General features: G+C 42.9%; 1 protein-coding gene across 4 annotated transcripts in view; it reads right to left on the reverse strand.

The window, feature by feature from the left end:
• Ogdh (oxoglutarate dehydrogenase) overlaps positions 1 to 14,707 on the reverse strand; it is a 67,010-nt gene that overhangs the window by 10,541 nt on the left and 41,762 nt on the right. For all 4 annotated transcript variants that reach the window (XM_028776942.1, XM_028776948.1, XM_028776937.1 and 1 more), the window contains exons 5-11: positions 14,307 to 14,422; positions 10,149 to 10,303; positions 9,783 to 9,929; positions 8,880 to 8,970; positions 8,197 to 8,376; positions 4,234 to 4,362; positions 155 to 334 (exon numbers count right to left, since the gene is read on the reverse strand). In XM_028776942.1, the coding sequence (XP_028632775.1) occupies positions 155 to 334; positions 4,234 to 4,362; positions 8,197 to 8,376; positions 8,880 to 8,970; positions 9,783 to 9,929; positions 10,149 to 10,303; positions 14,307 to 14,422 (998 nt within the window). The remainder of the gene's footprint in view (positions 1 to 154; positions 335 to 4,233; positions 4,363 to 8,196; positions 8,377 to 8,879; positions 8,971 to 9,782; positions 9,930 to 10,148; positions 10,304 to 14,306; positions 14,423 to 14,707) is intronic.

A 14,707-nucleotide genomic window follows, 5' to 3' on the forward strand; every position in this document is an offset into this window, starting at 1 on the left:
ACAGCCCTCACAGAGGATTATTCAGAGGAAAGCCTGGCTCCAAACAATCTGGTATCAGAAGGATCCTACCTTAAGTATGATATTATAAAGCCTCACGTGACTTAGCAAGAGTGAGAGGACAGGCCAGAGACTCACTTACCCTGGCATCACTTACCAGATCAACAACAACATCCTTGTGGAAGGTGTTTCTCCACTCAGCTGCCACCTTGCATACATACATGACAGCTTCAGGGTCATCTGAGTTGACATGGAAAATGGGAGCATTCACCACTCGGGCTACATCAGTGGGGTAGGGAGAGGAGCGGGCCATCCGAGGGTCTGTGGTAAAGCCAATCTGTAATTATGGAACACAAGATCTGGCAACAGGGTATGGAGGACGGTAGGCACTGCTGGGCACAGCCTATACTTCCTGCTGGAGTACTCTGAGTATGTGCCCTAAGCGGTGTCGTTGCTTAAATTTTGCTTGTTTTCTCCTACTCTGATAACAAAATTCATGTATGTTTAACATAGGGAATTTGGATGAGGGACTAAGTTGTAGTATGAACATTTTTATGTTTTCCTTTCCAGATGATTTTTTTCTGGAGACATATTTATGTAAACACACATAAGTATACATTTAAGTTTAAGATCTTGCTTCACTAATGCACAAGTCTTCTATTCCTCGGCTATGCCAGGGAGTGGTAGCATGCTTCTCTAGTGTGGAAAAAGCCCAGAACTGAAACAGGAAAGATGTCAGCACACCTATGCACTTTAGAGAATGATCTCCCTTCTCACCCCAACTGCTCTGTGTGTAGCGGTACATGTGTATGGCTTGTTCTCACGTGGGGCTATGCAAGCACACTGCAGAGGCTAAACATCAGCGGCAGGTGTAACTCGATCATTTGGCTAGGCTGGCTAACTAGATATTTCCATATCGGCTTGTCTCTGCCTTCCTGATGCTAAACTCAGGCCCTCACACTTGTGTGTCAAGCATGTTACCAAATGAATTATCTCCTTACTCCCTGACTACTACTAAGTTTTAAATTTTTTTTTTTTTAAACAGGGTTTCATTATGTAATTCCGGCTGGCTTGAAACTCATTATGTACATCTAGCCTCAAAGTCAAGAGATCTGCCTGCTCTGGGCCTCCCTGCTGAGATTAAAGGTGTGTAGTACCATACAGCTCAGTATAGTTGAAAATCCACGGATATTTGTGAAAATAGAAAACTCTGAAATTACCCAGCACCCGTGAGGCAGAAAAGATCTTTATAAATTTTAGGCCAGCCTGGTCTACCTTATGAGTACCAGGCTAGCCTACAGAGAGCTAAAAACAAACAAACAAACAAACAAACAAACACAAAAAAATCCACCCCACAAAAATCAACACAAATAAAACAAAAGTTCAACTGAACTATTCTGTAAGTCAGTGCTTCCACTCATGAGTGTATAGCCAAAGGGGCTAAAGGGAGTATCCTGCTGAAGAGTGTCTGTACACTCATGTTCACAGCAGCATCATCTACAGCAGGTAAATGCAGAGGCCACTCACCTGTCTACCAATCTGATAACTGAACAAAATTTGGTATATTCCTAATAGGATGTCATTCAAACTTAAGATGAGAGAGACAGAATAAAATAGTGGTTACAGGGAGCAGGGGAGGAAACAGAGAATAGGCACCGATTGTTTCATTTTTGTTTGTTTGATATTTATTTTGTGTCTGTCTGTCTGTCTGTGAGTGCCTGATACATATGTGTGGGTACCCACAGAAACCAAAACAAGGGGTTGAAGCTGGACAATTATGAGCCACCCAATACAAGTTCTTGAAACTCAACTGAGGTCCTCTGAAAGGGCAGCAAGGACTCTTAACCACTAAGCCTCTCTCTATCCCTGGACCATGGGTATGGAGCACGTGTTTACAGAGAGGAGTGAAACACAGTACGGATGTGTTCAATACAAGAGAGCAGTTCATTAGAAATGGTTAAGATAGTAAGCTCATTATATATTTTTCTACAATATTAAAAAGGGACAAAGTTTACTAGTGGAGCTTTTTAATTATTTTAAGATTCTTCTTTGTCCTTGGTATTTTTTTTTTTTAACCTACTAATTCTTGGTCCCTCCTTCTCAATGTTCTCTTTCAGAAAATGGTAATACCACAGCTGTGTGTGGTGACGCACACCTTTAACCCCATTACTGGGGCAGAGACAGTTCTATCTCTGTGAGTTCTTGGACAGCCTGGGCTACATAGTAAGACTATGCTTGAAAAAAATGAAAGAAGGAACAAATGAATGAAAGAAAAAATGCTAATGCTAATTCTACCCCTACTGTATAGGTAACAACCCCAGGGATAAAGTTAACATGTGTGAGGTGCTGAATCTGACGGCTGATCACACCACTCAGTGGCCGCTTTGTCATGTTGTGTGGTTCCCTTTGTCACTCATCAGTCCCGCTCACAATCTCACAATGCATCTGGACTTTCCTTGAAGTGCACGCATGTGTGCACTGGGATGTGTATTTGTGCATGTGGTGGGCAGAGGACAACCTCGGGTGTTACACTCAGGACTGCTTGAGTTCACCAATTAGGCTAGAGATCCTCTTGTCTCCACCACTGGAATTATAAGTGTGTGCAATTATGTGTACCTTAAAAAAATTAATTTATGTGTATGCATACTTAGTTTGCATGTGTGTGTATATGTAAACACACACACACACACGCATATGCATATGCATTGTATGTGCCCACACAAACCAAAAGACATGGAACTAGAGTTTCAGACAACTGTGAACTGCCAGGTTCACTGTTCACTGTGAACTGCTGGAAATTGAACCTGGGTCCTCTGGAAGAGCAACCAGTGCTCAGTAATTGCTGAGCCATCTCTTCAGCCTTCATATACAGCTTTTTATGTAGGAGGTGGGGACTGAGATTGAAGTGGCAAGTGCTTCCCAGTTTGAGCTATCCTCCTGGAGCTTTCTCTGGGCACTGGCTGATGGCAGTTCAGCCTCATATTAAACATCTGTGATGGGTACACTCTCTTAAGACATAAAGACTTCCTTCCTGCTTGTCCCACCGCTGTCATTTGTCTACTGAACCTTTAAGTTTCCATTTAGGTATCAAGTACTCAGAGAATTAATTGCTGTCACCCTCTGGCCTCCTTGTCCTTCTTAGCATTCTGAGTCTCTACCGCTCAATAAATTTAAGTTCTGTGTTAGTGGAGCACAGTAGCCCTTGCTCTGTTTTATGTCTAATATGGTAATTATATTGACATACGTATATGATACCATATATTGACACCAGCACACACACACACAAACACACACTCTCACACACACATACAGGATACCATATTTATATGGTATCTGTCAGGAAGAGTTACATGTATTGGGCGAGATGACCCAATGGGTGGACAAAATAGGTAATCGATAACTGGGCAGTATTGAACTGTGAGGATTAGAAGAATATTATTAATTGACGCATTACTAGAACAAAACCCCCTAAGATTAGAAGTCTGTTTTATCAAACAATCTGTAATGACTACCTTTACTAAGCTGTTTTAAAAGACTCTGTAATGACATCAGCAAATAGTGTGGTAAATACAGAGTGGATAATAAGATGTGTACAAAGGATTCCAGTTTCTTAAAGAGAAAACCAATTACCTATAACTGTAGCTCTAGACAGAAAAACTCAAAAATAATAATGTCCCCTCCTTAAATAATGTAATTAAAATCTTTCCACTGTAAAAAGTGGCTGTGTTATTCAAAGAAATTTTTTTTTAGTTCTTTGTGTGTGTGAGTGTTTTGTATGTGCACCAGAAGAGGGCATCGTATTCTTTTTTTTTTTTTTTTTTCAAAGATTTATTTATTTTATTTATGAGTACACTGTAGCTGTCTTCAGACACACCAGAAGAGGGCATCCAATCTCATTACAGATGGTTGTGAGCCACCATGTGGTTGCTGGGATTTGAACTCAGGACCTCTGGAAGAGCAGTCAGTGCTCTTAACCGCTGAGCCATCTCTCCAGACCCGGGCATCGTATTCTTAGGACTATAGTTATAGAAGGCTGTAAACAAGCATGTAGGTGCTGGGAACTGAACTCAGGACAGCTGGAAGAACAGCCAATGCTCCTAACTGCCGAGCCAGCTCTCTAATCTCATGTGTTATCCAAACTTAATAAAAACACACTTCTGTATATAATCATAAAACAGTTTAGATTTTAAATGACCAGGAGGACATATCAGGGGCTAATCAGACACCTGGGGTTACCTGGTTGTTGACAACCACATGAACAGTGCCATGGGTTGTGTAGGATGGCAAGTCGCTGAGATGGAAGGTCTCATACACAATGCCCTGGCCAGCAAAGGCAGCATCTCCATGCAGCAAGATAGACATCACCTGCAAAAGACCCCAAATGTTACGTCTAAAAAACAAGCAGTTGAGATGAGTTTCAATTTATTATTTCTGTCTGTGTTTGAGTGCATGATATGGGACGTGCACACACCACAGTGCATGTGTGCAGCTCAGAAGGCAGCCTTGTGGAGTTGGGCTCTCTTTTTCCAAACTTATGTAGATATGGGGGATCAAGGAGGCTCCTTTACCCACACAGCTATCCCATGCAGTAATTCACAACTAACAAAGTAACAGGAATTCTGAAGGCTCCCATCCTTTCTAGCCCCCAACTTGCTATAACATTCACATATGCCACCATTTGCCAGCACCTGCCCTGAATACAGAGAAAGGCACACACCATTGCATCATTCCTTCTGCATCCTGTAAGAATCCTCCTACGCCCTACAAAACCTCCCATCCAAGAAGCAACTCCAGCCCCAGCCACTCAGCTACCCCAGGAAATGGGTTTCTTCAGCTGTCATGTCTCTGGCTGCTCCAACATATCAGCCTGGTCTGGTTATTGCCTGCCAATTTCCCTTCAAATCATCTTCTTGGCAATGAGTATAGCAGTGATTTTGGTGGGAAGAACTGTATCTGATTCCTTCTCAAATCTTCATCCAGTCTCAGCAACATGTGGACCCACCTCAGCTAGTTCCTTGAGTGGCTAAAAGACAACTGTGATGGTTTGTATATGCTCTGCCCAGGAAGTGGTGTGTCACTGTGGGTGTGGGCTTTTAATAACCTCATCCTAGCTGCCTGGAAGTCAGTCTTCCACTAGCAGTCTTCAGATGAAGATGTAGAACTCTCAGCTCCTCCTGCACCGTGCCTGCCTCAATGTTGCCATGTTCCTGACTTGATGATAATGGACTGAACCTCCTAACCTGTAAGCCAGCCCCAGTTAAATGTTGTCCTTATAAGAGTTGGTTTGGCACTTGGGAGGCAGAGGCAGGCGGATTTCTGAGTTCGAGGCTAGCCTGGTCTACAGAGTGAGTTTCAGGACAGCCAAGGCTACACAGAGAAACCCTGTCTCGAAAAACCAAAAAAGGGTTGGTTTGGTCATGGTGTCTGCTCACAGCAGTGAAACCCTAACTAAGATGACGATGATCCTGACTTGGTACTCCTGCATCTATTAGTTGGCATTCGCTCCTTTCTCCCCAATTTATGATCCTGTGCTTACGATTCCCATCTTACCTACGGGTGCACAGAAGAGATCCTTAATACCATTAGTTATTCTGATGCTAACATTTATTTCAATGTGCCTTTCAGGGTGCCTTATTTCCTGGCACCACAGCAGGGCAGCCCCAGAATGTGCTATCTATTACCAGCCCTGATTCCTCCAGTAAAGGATGTGATCTTAGAACTCACAGCTGTTTGTTTACCAACACTAGTCTCTAAGCACAGAGCTAGTAAATATATGGGTATGTATACCCATATTTATAAATTATTACTTATTTATATAAATATATTTGTAATAAATATATATTATAAATAAAATAACATAGGTTATTTCTGTGTCTTTGCATACCACACCTATCAACATCTCTCCTTGCTACCCAGGGTTCCTATTGGGTTAGCATCTCTAGTAGGAACCACTCTTTGGCTATACTGTCCATGTTTCTCCCAGTCCCTTATACCAGTCAGGGTTCTCCAAAAACACACAACCAATAAGGCAAAGATAGGACTGCTTAACTGATTTTAAGGAAGTAAGCTGGCATGCTTAAGCATGAGGCAGGGCAAGCTGCAGATATAGGGAAGAGTTGAGGATACAGTAAGTCTGAAACTATTTAAGAGGCAGAATTACTTCTCCTTTTGGTACCCCAGTGTTTAAAAGACAAGGTTTCATGATCCAAGGCTAGTCTAAAACTTGCTGTAGACAAGAATATCCTTGTGTGAATTTCCTGCCAACCAGGGGCTAGCCAACTCCCTTGACTGAGATCCTAAAAAAGACCAATAATGTTGAATACTTCTCTGCAACCTTTCCCATTTTATTCCCTTTCAGGGCACTTCTAACATTCTAAACAATGTCTGCCTGAGTGACTTTTTGCCCACATTTTCAAATGCAGAAGTCACCCAAACCTATTTACAACCTCCTTTTATTACCCAGCACCAAACATGCGGGCCAGTCCCATCACATAGCCCTAGAGTCAGTCCTACGTGGACATGAGGCTACATGTAAGACAAGGAGCCTCACTGGAGATGTTTTGTATACACTTAAAAGATTCTCTGTGGCACCACCTAGCCCCCAAACTGGAACACAGTAAGTATCCTTTATGTGCCCGTGACACTGATTATCATCAATGAGAAATTGCCTTCGGCTCCCAAAGCTATCCCAGGCCGGCTCTGTCACCTTCCTCTAAGGTGCTAAGCCTAATACTGTGATTTACAGTTTTTCTTTTTAACTCATGTGAATGTGTTTTACATACATGTGTACCACATCTTTAAGAGCAATAAGAGTTCTTAGTGGCTCAGCCTTCTCTCCAGCCCTGCTTTATAGTATTTTAAGTATCAAAACCAGGTATGGTGGCACACATATATAACCCCAGCTTTCAGGATGGCTGAGGCAGAATCTCTTAGGTGAGACCAGCCTGTTCTATATTGAGTCTTTGTCTTTAAATAAATAAATAAAAAAAAGTACTGTAGACTCTAGTGAGATGATTGACTCTTCCTACCAAAACCGTCCCCTTCTCTAGAGTACTCTGAGAGGTCTGGCTTGCTGCTATGATCCCAAACCTCTCTCCTTAATCCATCTCTGCAGAACATTCTTTTCTTCCCACCTCCCTAAATCATACTGCTTCTTCAATTAAATATTTTAGCTTTTTCTGTTTTTTAATTGTGTGTGTGTGTGTGTGTACGTGTATACGTGTGTACATGAGTGCAGGGTGTACTGAGACCAGAAGGCATTAGATTCCCTGAAGCTGGCAGTAATTGAGAGGCCTGACATAAGTGCTGGGAACTGAGCTGCAAGAGTGTCATGTATTCTTAACCACTGAGGGTCTCTCCAGCCCTGATATGTATGTGTGCGTGCCTCATTCCTCATCTAACGACTCTACATGAAATGATGCTTATTCTAAAGCGCTTCATGCTTCATTTTGCAGTTCTGCTTCACTTACACCATGTCCAGACTTCCTGACATTTCCCTCCTTTGATTCATCCCTTTTCTTCCAACAGAATAAAGCTCCTTGAAAGAAGGTTAACAGTGGCTTTTTAATTTATCAATCAATGTACACTGAATATTTCCTTTTTTCATTTTTACATCACTATTAGTAAGAACTATACAAATATAAATTTGCTACAACTAAGAATTATATCCTGAGGTTCAATAATAACAAGTTTATAGTCAGATAAGGGTTTTTCTATTTGAGCAAGCCAGCTAACCAATATCCAGCACTCTCTGTCATGCAAAAGATGCCATGACAGTTTGGGGCAGTTTATTATGCATTTTTGGCCTCACCAGTGACAAGTCTCTCCTGCTATCTGTGCCCCACACCCTTTCCTTGCAGTCCTTTTTTCTGTCCATAACTAAAATTGGCTCCTACATCAATGCTATGAAGACACAAGGTACGCCTTCCCCAGTCTTGTGATTATAAGTATAGGAAGGGCAGGGCGGTGGTGGCGCACGCCTTTAATCCCAGCACTTGGGAGGCAGAGGCAGGTGGATTTCTGAGTTCGAGGCCAGCCTGGTCTACAGAGTGAGTTCCAGGACAGCCAAGGCTATACAGAGAAACCCTGTCTCAAAAAACCAAAAAAAAAACAAAACCAAAACCAAAACCAAAACAAACAAAAAAGTATAGGAAGGAAGTGTGATGACAAATGTCCTCACAGATCTCTTAGGGGCCTCACCTTTTTCCCTTCAGTGTCTCCACAGTAGAACTGTTCAGCTTTGGTCTTTCCCATCACTACAGGGTCGGCAGCCTCTAGGTGGGAAGGGTTAGCCACCAAGGACAGAGTGATGTTTCTGTCGGTCACACGGTTGATCCTGCGGTGATACATGCCCAGGTGGTACTTCATGTCCCCGGAACCCTGATGATAAAAATGACAAGTGATGCCAAGCAGTGGTGGACACACCTTTAGTCCCAATGCTTGGGAGGCAGAGACAGGTGGATCTTTGAGTTTGAGGCCAACTTAGTCTACAGACTGAGTTCCAGGACAGCCAGGGCTGAAAGAAAAAAACTTATTTTAAAAAATCAAAAAGACAAGTGATGTTGGTTGGAGAGGTTCATTCTTCATGGCAATTCTACACATGGGATTTTGACTCCTAGAGGCTAACTACAGGAGGATGGGGAGGCTCTCCCCAAAACTATACCTCCCAGGTACAAATATAGTTACTTGGGCAGAAGGAATATTCTTGCCCCAGCAGGAGGCTGGGGGTGGATGAGCTTGGCCAATTCCAATAAGGAAGGCAACCTATAAATGGTGTGTAAGAGCAGAGCTTCAGCAAAGACATTCTGAGAAACCTGTGGCTTCAGGGCCTCTCAAGCAGGATGAGACAACCATAGTGGACTTATCTCCATACAGAACCTCACCTCATCAGCTGCCTCCAGCTTTGAGTCAAACTGACAGAATATCTGCTCCAGTTCCTTCCTGATGACATTTGCAAGCACGTTCAGTCGTCCTCTGGGACACAGGGAACAATGAGTAAGCTCCAGGGCAAAATTGCTCCACCCTGTCCTTACCCAGGACACAGCATCTCCTTGGTTTGTAGCCCAAGAATAATTGTGATTCAAATCTGATATGGATACTAACTCTCTGGCCATTGGGCATGCCGAGCCATAGCCCACAGACAAAAGAAAGGTAGAAAGTATAAAACTACTAGCCCAGCTCCCTGCTTCTCCTAAATCTCAGAGAACAGTAATTGTTACAAGTGAGACAGCAGAAACAGCACTGGGGTTGGTTTACTTATAAGACACACTTTTTTTTTCTTTTCAAAAAATTTATTTATGTATATGAGTACACTGTTGCTGCCCTGAGATCCCATTACAGATGGTTGTGAGCCACCATGTGGGTGCTGGGAATTGGAACTCAGGACTTCTGGAAGAGTAGTCAGTGCTCTTAACCACTAAACCATCTCTCTAGCCCCAAGTCACACTTTCATTGTGTAGCAAAAGCTAGTTTAGAACTTAGTGTAGCCCAAGATGGACTTCAAGTTTGTGATTTTCCTGCCCTAGCCTCTTAAGAACTGTGACTGTAGGCATACACTACCATGTCTACCTGTATTTAATTTTAACAAAACTCCCTATAGAATGAAATACAAGTCTAACCATATTTGGCTTTGATACTGACTCTGTAGTCATCCTGACGTGGAAGTGTAAGGACCTTGGAAAGCATCCCATCTTAACACACTTAGGCACTCTCAGATCTCTAGCTGCCTCTCCATGAAGGAGCAGCAGGGCCTTCTGTGCCTTCCAGACCCTGAGGGCCTGCAGTACCTGTGCGGCATCCCCATGATCACATAGTCCACTCCATTAGCACTTGACATGTCAATGATTGTCTTGAGGGCAGGGATCAGCACCTCACAGCCTTCCAGACCAAAGCGCTTCTCAGAGGACCACTTTCGCTGGAGGAACTCCTCAAACCTGGAGAGAGAACCAAGCAACGTGAAGAGGGGTATCCATAGGGCCAGCCTCAATGTAAGCATTCTCAAATACCAAGAGGGTACAATGGAGGCCAACTCTATTCTCCTGGACAAACTTATCACATATTTGTTGCTAGAGACACTTTCATGCCTGGAGGACAGGCTACCCATACCTCATAAATGGGCCTGGGAGTCTATGGCTCAAACCACACCTCTTTACCTGGTGGACCGTACAAGCCTGGCCAGCAGGGTCCGCTTCTCCTCATTGGTGAACTGCATGATTCCAGGGGTCTCAAACTTCTGCCGGATCCACTGGCATTGCTCCAAATCATTAATGAACATGAACTCCACACCAATGTGCTGACAGTAGGCCATCTGTCCACATAGATACAGGGACACAAGAGTCACTGGTGAACATGAGCTGCATTCCAGTGTGCCAGCAATAAGCCATCTACCTGTCTATCACCCTCCATACCAGCAAGGGTATGTTTAACCCAGCCACACTGTATGACAATACCACTGCCCTTTTATTCTTTTATTCAGGCCAGAAAGAAGCAAACTTCCTTTTCCCACCCAAGGTGCTATGACAGAAGGCAGAAATCAAGTTGCAATCCTCCTGCTTCGGCCTCCCTAATGCTGGGATAAACCACACTTAGCTTCTGAGATCCTTCGAACATAGTCATATAACACTTTCTTAGGATCTGGGTTATCGCACACTGAGAACCTGAGGGGTAAGGGGCCAGGCTAATGAACAAAAAGTTCATTATCTTCATGGTAAGTAGCAAAGACCATGCCAGCTTTTGGACTGGATCCTTTTCTAAGAAAGGTAGGCTGTCTTTACAGTATGTCTACCATCCATGAGAAGAAAAGCTAGTGAGCTTGGTGGCTGCTTAAAGACTTAAAACTTTTAACCTCAACTTTCTAATAATCAACTCCCCTGGACACTTCTGGTCTAAAGAACGTAACAACACAGGAAAAAGGACATGACTTTTCTTTCTGAGGCTATATAGCCTGGGCTGTCTTCGAACTCACTAGGTAGACCAACTTGGCTTTGGACTCACAGAGATTCAACTACCTCTGCCTACCAAATGCTTGGATTAAAGGTATTTACCACAACCACAACAACAACAACAACAACAACAACAATGGCATGTGACACCATGCCTGGGTAAAAGCACAGGTCTTGAATAGACCCAACAAAACTTCTTGAATCACACCTGTAAAAGGAGGTAGCGGTCAGTTCTGCAAAGGTGGAGACTAGCAATAGAGCTGGCTCTTAGGGAAGGAAAGTTAAGAAGAGAAAAGAAATAGCCTATAAAACTGGAGGGATCTTATAAATCCCCCTTAGGGATGCCTAATTCCAGTATTCTCGCACAGACTCATGGTCCTTGCTGAGGCTTTATCACCTACACTGCTATCTTGGAGGCCCAGACCACAGGTGTGAAAGCAAAATAGGAGCAGTGCTGAGCTAGCAAAGTCGACAGCAGGGTGTATGGTGCAGTAACATCACAGACCCACAACCCGTCATCTTCAGAGAGCTAGAAGCCGAACACAAGCCCAAAGGCTCCATCTGGTTTAGACAATGAGCCCAGCTGGCATTGGTAGTTAAAGGCTTATTGAATTTATGGTCAGGTGCCTGTTCTTTGACAGTGGGGATAAAGCAGGCTTTGCCCAAACTTCTGTTCACAATATACTACAGCTTTTGTAGTCAAAAGAAAAATCATATTGCTGGGAAGACTTTTGAAATTAAATGTGGTTTAATCAATCTTCATGACATTTCTTTTTCCTTTTGGTTTTTTGAGACAGGGTCTCACTATGTAGGCTTGGCACTTTGCTATTAGACTAGGCTGGCCTCAAACTGAGAGATCTTTTTGCCTCTACCTCCCCAAAACTGGTGATTTATCATCTAAGATGGTCTTAGAATTTCTAAATTAGATTAAACTATCCATAACTTCATAGCTGTCACCAATCTATTATCATGTCTCAGTTCTGCACATAACCAGCAGAGTACGGTGTGCTTCTGTACAATTCAGCCCCAGAAAAGATCTTAACACCAAGTCTAACAGAGGCCCTCTTCCTAGCACCTCAACAACTGGCTAGCTGCCTCTCACTGCCCTGTGTGGCTGCTTACAGGGTAGTGCTAAGGACAGAAGACTTCCCTTGGTCACTACTGAGCTGACTCCTGCACAGTTGTCTGTTGCCCAGGTCCATCCTTTATGCCCTTTAAGTCTACTAGGCAGAACTTCCATTACTGAACAACTAAAAGCTCAGAGAAAACCACTGAGTCATTGAGTTAAAGACTCCAAACACCAACATTCTCTCTAATTTGTCAGCATTACTTTAGCCATTAATTCAGAGATGTCCACTCAGTCCTCAGCTCAGTTCTCAGGAGAACTCAATTTGTTTTGGAAAGTTGTATGAGTTTTGGGAGCGCTTAGCTTCCTGCTCTAATGAAACTAGCTTAAGGGAGTTAAGAAGTGCTCTAATTTTTTTCAAGAGCTACCAGATGTGACAAACATTGCATTAGCAATCTGAGGAAAAGGGAGGCAGTCCCTGAGTATGCTATGGGCTGTTAACCCCTTCACATCAGTATCAAGACTATTCAGGACTCAGAATTTTATGGGAAATAAACAAGAGATATGGCCACTCTTCCATTCCCACAGAGGTGGAAATGGAGGTGCTAAAGGACCTGGAAAAGAAAGGAATAGATCCTTTGGTTTATATGAGGTGGTGTATGTACAGCTCACCAAGATTCCTAGAAAGTGACACATGTTCTTGGTATAAATGGCTTTCATCTGATTGTTGTCCTGACAGAACTAGAATAATTAAGAAAGGTAAAGGTTGGGACATATAGAAAAGCCAAGTCACTTGGGTCATAGCTTCTATAAGAGAACTGGCTTATATGGGGCATTATCTGTGTGGTTTGGATGATAAAACTTCCCCATGTCAACAAGAGCCAGTAGTAATAACACATGAGACCCCAGAAAGCCTAAGCCTAAGCCTAAGCCTAAACCATAACTGCTGTCCACAGGGCAATCCCGACTCAACATAAGGAATGCACATAAACCTCTTATTGTCATACTGGTAGTGATACTTAACTTACATGTGATGTGTACATGTGTTAAATTGTGATATAATTTAACAGAGCTAAGCAAATATACCTTTAGTAAGCTCAATTTTCCAAGTAGAAACAGATGAGATAAATTTTCCTATTTTATTTGAGCCAATATATTAAACACATCATTTCAACAGTTAAAAGTTATTCAAGCATTTTGCCCATTTCAAGTTATGTAGGCCAGGTTGGCCTCAAACTTAAGAGATCTACCTGTCTCTGCCTCCTGAGTGCTAAAATTAAAGGCGTGCACCATCACCATCCAGCTTTAAGTGCTTAGTAGTTAATAGGTGGTTCCCATGCTGAAGAAGGCAGGCTTAGACAACATAATCAGTATGGTGACATAACACACAGGTGAGACCCACAGTTAATTCACATTGGATTAATCCTTAACATTTCTTCAAGTTTACCACTCCTTTTAAACTGTTTTTCCTGATACTGATACAAGCAGTTTCTACTTCTTGCTCTTCTAAGGGTCCATAGATGAGGAAGCAAGGCAGCTCCTAGCTGAGATGCTTTTGACATGCACAGAAAGTGTCCCATCTGACATTCATATATTTTCTACCACTCGTGCTAAGTGTAGACTTGGAACACGCAAAAGATGAGCTCACTGGAACAAACATTAATCACTGGAGGATGTGCCTTAGGTGACCCAGGCTGACTCTAATGTCCAACCAGGGCAGGAGCCCCTCAGAGATCCCTGACTGTGACTATGCTTCAAGCTGGGTTCATGAAGAGTATCAGATGTTACCAGCTAGATCTGAATACTATAAGCAGTAACATCTAATAATGGATCAGGGCCTCTAGGCAAATCCACTCCCTTCTGAAACAGGCACCACAGTTATCCTTATATTCAGAACAGAGGCAATAACTTGTCCAAGAGAGATGGGCAACACACAAGCAGCCTGACACAAGAGCCGGGCTTTCAGCTGCTGCGTGTAGTCCCCTAAATACTAATAGGGTTCAGGAAGGAAGACAGAGGAATGGGAGAAACGAGAGGAAGGAGCACAACAGGAGCAGCCACCACCGTGGAGTGCAACCAGTGGCTCTAGGCCTGGACAAAGGTGGAGGACATTTTCCAGGGTGACAACTTGTACCTGAAATAAAATCTAGAGGGATCTGAAAACAGTTTTTAAATCAAAAAGTAGGTTTCTAGCTATAAAACAGAAAAAAAAGTTAACTTTTAGTTTCTTAAAAACACAGAACCAAAACCGAACACATAGCCAGGTCTGAAATCTGTTAGAGTTTTCTAAGAATTGTTCTTACCTCCAGCCGACGGATGATCTCCCGAAGAGGAAGTGCTGGCTCCTGTCCCCCAATGAAAGTGGTGGTGGGCAAGTGGAAGACCTTGTCAAGGTCAGACTCGTGTAGGCCATAGAACCCTACAGACAATGAGGGACAAGGCATAGCCATGCAGGGGTCACAGTTTATAGGAAGGGAAGAAAAGGGATACCCCAAGGAGAAAAAAAAAAAAGAAATCACATACCCTGATATGTATGCAAACAAGCAATATTTACCATCAGAACCAGAAACCTTAACAATAACTACACACTAAGATTATTACTAGGTAAACCAGAATAAAGCTATTATGCACATATTAATTAGTCTGTTTTTGGCAATTATTTACAATTTAGAGTTAAATTTACTTGAAGATCCAAAGATAAAAG

Source organism: Grammomys surdaster, unplaced genomic scaffold (assembly GCF_004785775.1).
Source record: "Grammomys surdaster isolate TR1022 unplaced genomic scaffold, NIH_TR_1.0 67, whole genome shotgun sequence".
In the NCBI taxonomy this organism is placed as follows: domain Eukaryota; kingdom Metazoa; phylum Chordata; class Mammalia; order Rodentia; family Muridae; genus Grammomys; species Grammomys surdaster.